Source organism: Chenopodium quinoa, unplaced genomic scaffold (genome assembly GCF_001683475.1).
Source record: "Chenopodium quinoa cultivar QQ74 unplaced genomic scaffold, ASM168347v1, whole genome shotgun sequence".
In the NCBI taxonomy this organism is placed as follows: Eukaryota; Viridiplantae; Streptophyta; class Magnoliopsida; order Caryophyllales; family Amaranthaceae; genus Chenopodium; species Chenopodium quinoa.
In genome coordinates, this window is record NW_018743212.1 from 1,539,699 (window position 1) to 1,549,751 (window position 10,053).

The following is a 10,053-nucleotide window of genomic DNA, read 5'->3' on the forward strand; positions in this document are numbered from 1 at the left end:
TTATTCCTGGGACTTGGTATTGTTTGTCATTCGACTTATTCGAGCATTTGATGTAATTTCTAAGAATCTCCTAGGGGCTTGCCCCTCTTTTCCACCCAAAAAAAAAAAAAATCTCCAAGTCTTTTGGTAATTTGTTTACACGATCATGGGCTTTGCTTGTGGCTTGGCTTTCATTGACCCATTTTAAGCACAACCTATTTGAGCTCTAGGCCTATTGGCACTGGTTGTGGGCTTGCACGGCCATTCTGTTCATAGTTTTTAGTACTACCTCTGTTAACGATTATCTGCAACATTTGCCATAAACAGGTGCTATCTATTATGTGCAACAATTTTTTTTTCCTCTTTTAGTAAGTTTTTTTTTTGTAAGAAGTGACCAAACTGCCCTCACTTAACCAACTTACTCCCTTAATCATTTGACTAACCATACGCTATTATAACCCTAACTTAACTCATCTAATCTTAAAAAAAAAAAAAATCAAATCTGTAAAAAAAACCAAATCTCTCAATATTCATCTAGTTCATCAAATTTCTCACTCCTCTTGGTGGTTCATCATCAAAATTTCTCTCTCCTCCTTCATCATCAAAATCTCACTCCTTTATCTTCCCCATCTTCTATCCAGATTTGGAGGTGGTCACCTGTGGGTTTCATGGGTGTGGTGGTTCTGGGCGACATGAGTTTCGTGAATGGTGGTTTAGGTTTTGTGGGTTTCGTGGGTGGATCTAGGTGTCGGGGGTCTAGGTTTTGTGGGTTTCGTGGGTGGATCTAGGTGTCGGGGGTCTAGGTTTTGTGGGTTTCGTGGGTGGATCTAGGTGTCGGGGGTCTAGGTTTTGTGGGTTTCGTGGGTGGATCTAGGTGTCGGGGGTCTAGGTTTTGTGGGTTTCGTGGGTTTTGTGGGTGGTGACTTAATCGGGATTAATTTCAATTCGTGGTGGTGGTGGTTGGGATTAATTCAATTCGTGGGGGTGGTGGTTGTTTTCGGTGGGCTTTGGTGGTTGTTTTCGAGGGGTTTTGGTAGTGGTTTTCGGTGGATATTGGTGGTTTTCAGTGGGTTTTGGTGGTGGTTTTCAGTCGATTCGTGGGTGTTGGTGGTTTTCGGTAGTGGTGGTTTTCGGTGGGTTCGGTGGTGGTGGTTTTCGATGGGTTCTGGGTTTCGGTAGTGGTGGTGGTGATTCTTGGTTCTGGGTTTGGTGGTGGTTCTGGTTTTGGGTTTCGGTGGTGATATGCTTTTTTTTAGGTAGGATTAATACTTAACCAAGTGCCCTTATTTTTCAATAATCATGTCTTAAAAGTTTTGCCTAGACCTCCGCGAAAAGTACATTTGTTGCAAATAATCGTTATCGAAGGAAGTATTTGTTTGGTTGATATGGGAAATGAAAATTCTTAAAAAGCATGAGAAGTAGTTGACAATTGATCTCGCAACCTTCCTCAAGATTGTGATTTGTGATCTAATCCTTACCACCCTATCAAATAGTACTTGATACCAACTGACCATTTAGGTGGTCTATATTTACGTATATGACACGTAAAATTGATCCAAATTACACGAGGAACTTATGCAGAAGGGAAAAGAGGGACCTCGTAGCTGCATCAACTCCTTTGTTGGATAGCTGGGCGCTACATATGAGACTCAAAATTCAATATAACTTGTCAAAGTTTTAGCTTTGTTGTTTTACTCAAGAGTGTGTTTTCCGCGTGTACTTCCTAAGTTTGAAACCCGGCTATGCTTTGAATTTGGATGAGGAAATCTGAATGTGCATGTTTCAATGGGACAAAACAAATGCTCTCTAGTGTCTCCAACTTGGAGTTGCCTTTGCATTATTCATAGACAGTCTAAGAGTCTAAGACTTGTCACAAAAACTACTCCGTATAGGTTAGGCATTACCGTAAAAATGACATCTACTACCCTCGACCCCGTGTCCTAATATCTAATATCGAGATAATTTATCAAATTATTATGTGCACGTTAGCATGTGTAGAGAGGAGTATTTTATAAATTGTTGTCACATTATTTGACATGCATGCTTCTAAGTGCACCTAATAATTTACCGGTCTTTTAAAACTCGAGTTGAAAACTATGAATTATTATAATAATTCACGTACTAATGCAACAATTTGAAGTTATTTGTATAAGCTGTTACGGCTAGTGAGTTTTTAAATCTTTAACTTCTAAAACGCAAAATAATAAAGTAATCCATAGATTTAGATCAAAGATACCTAGAGAATTATGAAATGGGTAAAACAAAGTCACAAGAAAAGATCAAAACTAGTCATTCGTTTTGCAAAATCCTAGAAGACTACAAGTAATGTGTCGTATGTTTGACCAAACCAAGTAGAACATATAAGACTCTTCTCCAATATACACCTGAAATAATGGGTAATATAGGACACCCAGAATAGTGAGCATGCCTTGTTGTATGGATAAGGTTACAATATACTCGTAAATGTAACGAAAGAGACCAAAAAAACATGTCGAACAAGAGAATGTGTTCACCACTTTCTATTTTTTTGTCTCTCAGCAAAACCTAAGTTTAAGTTGGTCTCATATTCACTGAATTGTAGGGGTCCAATTTGCTCTGACGTGCAATTTTAGGTTGGCAATCGTAATCTGAATCCGACTAATCCATTATCATTAATGTCTCGTGAAATAATATTTCATAGTAAAAACGTGTTTTTTTTAATGAAGCCAATCTGAAAATCAAGATTCACTTTGTGATTCATAAAATATTCATGTGATACTATTACCATCAAATGTACAATATATCCTAAAATCATGAAATTACACAGGGTACGTGATTTACTATGTGAAAACGTAATTAGTTATTGTCAAAAATAATGTTGATATTAAGCCTTTTATTTGTGAGGATAGAGGACAAAACAGCCATTTATTGGTTATAATGATGGATGAATATGAAATAAAAGGGATGTGTGAGAGAAAATTAGCCATTGGAAGGACTTCAAATAGCATAAAAGCACCAATTGCTTGTTTCACTCAACTTCAACTACTCTCTAGAACTTGATTGCATATAGTTCCACAGAAGCTGTAATTTAGCAAAATATGACAAATTATAAATCAATGTAGCTTGCAAAAATATCCAATTAAAGATTAGTCCATATGATTATAATTTTCATAAAAGTCACTTTCATAATTTAACCATAATCAAGATGAAAACAATGTTGACTATGTGTTTGATGGAGCCAAATTGACATTAGTCTATCAAGGCAACTCATAATCCTTGACAAGGGGCATATTTTTTTGGTGTTTTAATTGTTCTATGAGTTTTAAATTGACTTTCCTAAATTTGTCAATACCTTAGGAAACAAGCAAAGAGTTGTTACGTTCCGCGTGGATTGTATAGATGAGTTTGCGTATGCATGTACATATACTCCGTATAAGCTTACAAGCTATTCATTCCTATTAATCACCATGCTTAAGCTAGGATATACAAAATTTATAATTACCAGATCTTTTAACCGAATCATAACAAGTTCATGCAAAATTTAAATTCACTAACTCCAATTTAATACGGAATGAATATAAGAGGAAAATAAAGATTGGTATAGAATTAAGCAATACTCCAATTTCTTTGCTTATGTTTTGGTTTTTTCTAATTCACACGGAAGTTTAGGCAAATTGTTTTTGGTTTGTTACCGGTATTTGTTTGTATTCCTTTTGTAGAAAAAAAAAAATATGAAAATTATTTTTTATTACAAAAAAATGTGACATGAGGCTGACTATGATTATAATTGATTCCTATCCAATTTCTATATATGTAAATTGTAATCCCTTCAATTTTGATGCATGGATTTTGGAAGCAACTAAGCAAGAGGGGTCATCTATGGTCCCAACCCAAATATGCTGACTACTCATCATGGTTTTGCTTAGGCGTTTGGATAGGCTCTAAGTTGACCTTTTATGCCACTTCATTTCCAACTCTTCTGGACCCAATCCACTTTACATGCAATGGCTCTTTTTTATTTTTTATTTATTTATTTTTTTTCACTTTTGTTCTTGAATCGTTAAAAAGATATAATTACATCGAAATTAATATTTAGTTGAGCTAATAATATAACGCATGTATTCCATTGATAAAATTGTAAGCAGAGGTATCACCTTTTAAGACAAATGTATAATTTACCGTTATATTTGATACTTCTTACTCCATACATAACAGATATACTCCGTACCATACAACATCTCCAGAAATCCCTAATTATTTCTATAACATGTACACCATAGAGTATGAAAGAGCCATATACGAAAATTAGAAGACACAATTTGAAATCGATCTCACACATAGGACACAGAAACACTAGCTAAGGTAGAAAGCAATTAAAGGTTCATTAGTGAAAATTTTAGCATGTAATTTTTGTTACTATAAAACCCTTCATAGGAAATCTTAGTGAAAATTCATGATTAACGTGCTTGAAAAAAACACCGTCCAAATCAACTAAAATTGCTAATTATTGAAAGGAATTATATATGATCGTGATATTATTAGAGGGACAAGCCATTCAATATAAATATAATTTCCAAAATATCAACTATTTCAAAATAGAAGTTCTATTTCACCAAAAAAAAAAAAAAAAAAAAAACAAACATAGGAGTTCTATACTAATTAAACAACATAAAGAAAATCATATTTGCAGTACTAATATCATAAATTAAAAGATAACAAAGATGGTAAGAACATTAAAAAAGAAAAAAATCGTAACATTAAGAAAATTTCAAATTCAAGTATATGATTATGACATCTTGTATAATGATTTTAGTTTAAAATCACATGTTTATGACTACAGTTCAATATGTTTACAACAATTACATCTTAAAGAGGAAAATAAAAATAAAACTACAATAATATGTCGGTTTTCGACATTTTAGTATTTATCTAATGCGACAAGAATTGCCTATTGCTCTTCACGGATGAAAAATCATGCAGAGCTTCTATATCTCAATGAATAAAGAATTTCCCAACTAATTTTGGGAGCCACCACCTTCTGTACATTTCATCCAAATGAATTATCAAACAGTTTGCCAAATTAACTGTAATTAATCACACTGTACGCGCCAATCAGCAGCATTCTTGCAGGAAACAAGAGCATAACAAGCAAATGCATATGCTGTGATGCAACAAGCCTGCTAAACCGTTTCAACGACTCTCTCCCGGACTTGACAATCCCGGCAAACTTGAATTTGGCCTGACCTACATTGATCAGACCCAATGTGGTTCCCACGGTGATACTTCTGTTGGCAACGTGTGGTGTCACTAGAGGCCACCACACCTGACGACGTCGCTCCCTCTTGGCCTTCCTGATGCGGCTGAGCTCTAGGCGGATCACACCCCTTACACACTTCAGGTAAGAGTTCATGTCATGATCTCTTTGGATAGTACCGTCATTTCCATATGCTGAGCGGTCACTTAAGATCTCGAGTGGGTGGGGTATGTTTAAGAATGCGTTCTTTGCAGCCCGAAGTTTCTTTTCTCCCTCGATGGCATCACCAACCTTGTAAGTTAGAAGGTATAGACCGCTTCCCGGAGGAAGTAGGTCATGCTGTGGAGAGAACTTTTCATCCGGCTGTAAAACCAACATCTCCCCCATAGGTGCATAGAGTAGCTTCTGCAATTGAAATGGTCACATGTCAAAAAAGAATTAGAATAGATCTAAATGCTACATACTCTATTAATCCGAATTCAAGCCATCAATACTTCGAACTCCCTTAGTCCCAAGAAGATCATAAAACATTAAATTGACAAAAAATGAAATATAGTTTCACAATTTCTTTCGTCCCAAATTCAAGCAATCAACGTCTGATACTCCACAGTCCCAAAAAAATGATAAAGTTTAAATTTATAAAAAGATGAATAAAGAGACCTATTTCATCAATTTTCAGAACATAACTAGTCCTAGCAAGGTTTTGCAACAAAGCACATACAGCACATTCAGTTACTCAGTAATGAAAAATTTACCTGGTTATTCAGGCAAGGATGGTTGCGGAAGCTTCCATTGACAGCCTTGAGTAGTTGTGCAGCAGCCCTAGGGTAATTGCAAGAGAAAGCTCGGGGCACAATGTCACGGTGCATCACAATAGCCTGAATATGATTCTTGGGCAATCCAAGCTTGCGGAGCAGCTTATCCCCTCCACACATGACACCAGGAGAGCCAAACGTGATGACAGGAAGAAGCGAGGCATATGGAACCTCACCTCGCATCAGCAGCATGAGATTAATGAGCAGTGACAAGCTTCCACCAAGTGAATGTCCTGTGAAGCGGAATTTGGCACGGCTGCCATGTGTTTTCATATAGGATTGAACCTCAGGCAACATTTGCTGATACATGCCCTTTGCAGCTTCGTATATGCCTCTATGCACAAGAACATCTAGACCCTGTGAAAGACAAGGGCACAATGCTTAATAAAGGATTTTTTGCTCCGTATAATTCATCAAGCACAAGTTTTGCCAAATAAATCAAGAATAAATTAAAGAATCGATAGATACAATATTGGAACAAGAACAGGAGAAGAAATCTCTCCCAACTGCGGAAATAAGCATTTACCTCAAATTGAACGGGTTCAAAGAGTAGATTAGCCTGCCAAGAAGCTAGCGTCTCAGACCCCTACACAGATATCATATAAAATAGTCGTTATATAAGTATCACATTTGACACGGAGAAGAAATTAGAGCTGTAACACACTGAGTTCAAAACAAATTAAATTACCTGAATGACGAAAAATCTAGTAGCACTCTTATCATCATCACAAATGTACCACTCACACGGTGCAGAGCTTATTGAATTCAAATCATCGGCAACAGCCTGCTTAACTTCCTCTTTTGCAGCAACCACAGCAGTTACTGAGTCTGTGGTGGCCATTAGAGAAGCCATATCCGAGTTAATGTCTAGATTTTCATCATTTCCACTATCTTTGTTCAATGGGTGGCCATCCACTTTGTCCTTTGAGGACCGAGAAGAAAGCAAAGTTCTAGTCCGAGAATGCAAAAATGAAGCAGCAGAGGCAGCAACCTGAAAAGCAGCCAATTCTCTCACTCGAGATTCTTCTTTCTTTTGATAATCACTTTGCCCTGCCTCCTCTTGACAGTTGTCCTTGCTTTCAGCTTCACCAGATTGTTGCTTGGCTTCAGAATTGGCTAACTGTTCTTTCTTTTCAGCCTCAGCTAACAATTTCCTCTTTTCGATTGAAGAAGTTACATAACGTAGACTATAGCGCTTCAAAAGATTTCTCGGCTACATTGGGAAAATGATAGCATTTTAATTTCCATTGCAGATATATTGATAATAAAGTGTCCAAAAAAAGAACATCTTTTTTGTACATACAGGCCATCATAATTTAATTAAGCAAATACTCATAACAAATTACATTGAAAAAGATACGAAGTATGTATATTTCTTTGAAACTAATAAACACGCTTTAGGAAAATCAACCATTTTACTTTTAAAAGATAATAACCCAAATTAATACTTGGACCACAGCATCAAAACATTGTTTTAGTGCCAAAATCAGCTAAATTAGCTGACCTCAAACTAATTCCAATGTTCCAGTTATACTGTAGTCAATAGATGAATCAGTTAATAATATGATTCATGTCCTAGAAGATATTTGAAGAACACATATATGATTGAGTCAGGGAATATCTGAAAAGGCGTCGACACAATTCAAATTACAGATTTGCCCTTAGCTTTTTTCTAATTTCCCAATAGACCTAACAAATTGCAAGCAGTTGCAACTTGCAATCTACCAAACATTCCAGTTTCCTTCTTCCTAAATTTTCAAACAGACATAACAAATTTCAAATACTTGCAACTTGCTCTCAACCAAATATTCCAGATCAGAACAGCTTTTAATCTAAGAACTTCCACCAGCAAAAACAGCTCGACAAATATAAAGTACAAGATAAGCTTGGGTTAATAAGTTGTACAATTAAACGGATAGTCATCAAGAAATTGACCCTTTCGTCGAAACAAATTTCATTAATTTTGGTAAGTTAGGTTACAGTCTTGAGAAACGACGAATCTAATTGTTCTCGTGTACAACTCTTTTTTTAAAAAAAGAGGTACAGTTGTAATAGTAAAAAGCTAAATAAAGTTACTACGGAGTAGATAGTTTAACCTGACTATGCGTAAACAAAAAAAGACAGACAATCTTCTAAACCATCTAGGCATCTATTCTGTTCAACCATACTCATCATTTTCATCTATGGTGTAACGGGAATATTACCATTGAAAAAAATTCATCAAAAACACCAAAAGATCATAAAAATAATAACAATAATTCAAAATTAACATGCAAAATAAAATTAAAAATCATACCTTGACGCTAGGAATACAATAAGCCAAGCTCCCCAAATAAGACATTTGAGCATATAACTTAGCTTCACTCAGAGAAACCTTTTTTAACATCTTAGAAAATGAATTTCTATCAAATTCTACATTCTTTTCATCATCATCATTATCATCTTCATCACTATAACATGCTTTACACCCTTCATCCGACTTTGAACAAGTGAAATTCCCATTTTGCCCTTCTTCCTCATTTTCTCTCTCCTCCACGTCACCCTTTCCTTGCTTCTCTGGAGAAGACCACAGAGACCTAACATGGAGGATCTTCAATACCCAATTACCATTTTGCCCTTCTAAATCAGAGGGCCCCACCACACCACCACCACTACTACTACTGCTTCCCACAACATCTTCTTCCTCCATTAAAACGGCGTCGTCCAAGGCAACACCTTTAGACCTCTGTTTTCTCTCTCCTCCAAAAAACAGAGATCTAAAAGGGTAATTAAAAGCTGCAAACTTTGAAGATGAAGATGAAGACGACGCCGTTTTATCGACTGATATTGCATTCGTCGCCGCCGTCGGTGACCTCCCGACGGAAGATATTGATGGGCTGGGCCGAAAAACATCAAGCCCATTATTCAATGTGATTGTTGAGCCCAAACCATGAAGCCCAGATCTCACACAAAGACTATCCATTAAAGGTTTAATCTTTCTTCACAACTTTTCTGGGTTTTTTCAGTTATATAGTTTTTTTGTTTCTGTTGAAAAATAAATTAATAAATAGATCAAACTTTTTTGATTTGTTGAATAATATAGGTAGAAAAAAAAAAGAAGAAGAAGGAAGAGAGAGAAAATTGAGGGAAAACGCGAAAAGGGCAGGTGGCTGAATTTGGTGCAAATACGTGTGATTTAATCTTTGTGTGTATCTCAGTGTATGATTTTTTTTGAGAGAGAAAAGGAAGAAGAAGAAAGAAGGAGAAGTTTAAGAAATTTTGGGTAACCAAACAAAATAAAATACAAACACAATGTTGGGAAATCTGTTAATTGCCCTTTTCTACAATTCTACGTTCCCCACGTTTTTTTTTTTTTTTAATTTTTATTTTAAAAAATTGGTAAATTATAAAATACAAGTATAAAAAAGTGATAAAGAGTTCTAATGAAAGAAAAGGTCTTTTGTGAATTGAGATATATTTGTTTGTTTGTTTGGGTGTATAATTCATTAATTCGTGTATTTGTGAAATACATATTTTAATGATTTTATTTTTATACAAGTTCAAAATTATGGCGTATATATTTTTTTTTTGTAAAAAGGTAAGATAAAAATTATTAGATATCCTTTTTACGAGAGGTACTCTTAAAGTCCTAATGTATCAGAAGAAAGAATAGTGAACAAATTAGAGTTATTACAAACATCAATATTCATATTATCAGTAATTAAATGAACCACGTTAGCTATCCAATCTGCTACGCGATTTACCTCCTGATAGATATGTTGGAATTATGGTGTATATGTATACGACATAGTAAAGAATTTGGAAAGTGGTGTAGGATATCTATATTATGTACGCTATGAATTGTATACTTACCTTAATTAAAATTGAAAAATTTATCCATGTAAATATATGTTTTCTGTTTTACTTTTTAATAGCAAATCCTCATATTTACTTTCATTCTTACTATTAAGATAGAAAAGTTAGTATATACTCAGTGGCGGAGCCAGATTTTTTTTATTACGGGGGCCAAATGATACGTACGTACTC

General features: G+C 35.3%; 1 protein-coding gene across 1 annotated transcript; it reads right to left on the minus strand.

Annotated features, from left to right (window-relative positions):
• Window positions 1-4,717: 4,717 nt before the first annotated feature.
• On the minus strand, window positions 4,718-9,677 carry LOC110734323. Its single transcript, XM_021914431.1, has 5 exons — window positions 8,324-9,677; window positions 6,716-7,240; window positions 6,554-6,613; window positions 5,968-6,384; window positions 4,718-5,617 (listed from the first exon to the last, which is right to left on the minus strand). Exons 1-5 carry the CDS (start codon window positions 8,987-8,989, stop codon window positions 5,039-5,041), a joined length of 2,247 nt encoding a protein of 748 aa, XP_021770123.1. The 5' UTR covers window positions 8,990-9,677; the 3' UTR covers window positions 4,718-5,038.
• Window positions 9,678-10,053: the final 376 nt, after the last annotated feature.

Bases quoted from the DNA above. Each gene is read 5' to 3' on its own strand.
- LOC110734323 (XM_021914431.1), bottom strand. From the start codon at position 8,989: ATGGATAGTCTTTGTGTGAGATCTGGGCTTCATGGTTTGGGCTCAACA. The intron at 6,614-6,715 runs GTAATTTAATTT...ATATCTGTGTAG, and splicing joins CTAGATTTTTCGTCATTCAG to GGGTCTGAGACGCTAGCTTC. The intron at 5,618-5,967 runs GTAAATTTTTCA...TTTCAATTGCAG, and splicing joins ATCCTTGCCTGAATAACCAG to AAGCTACTCTATGCACCTAT.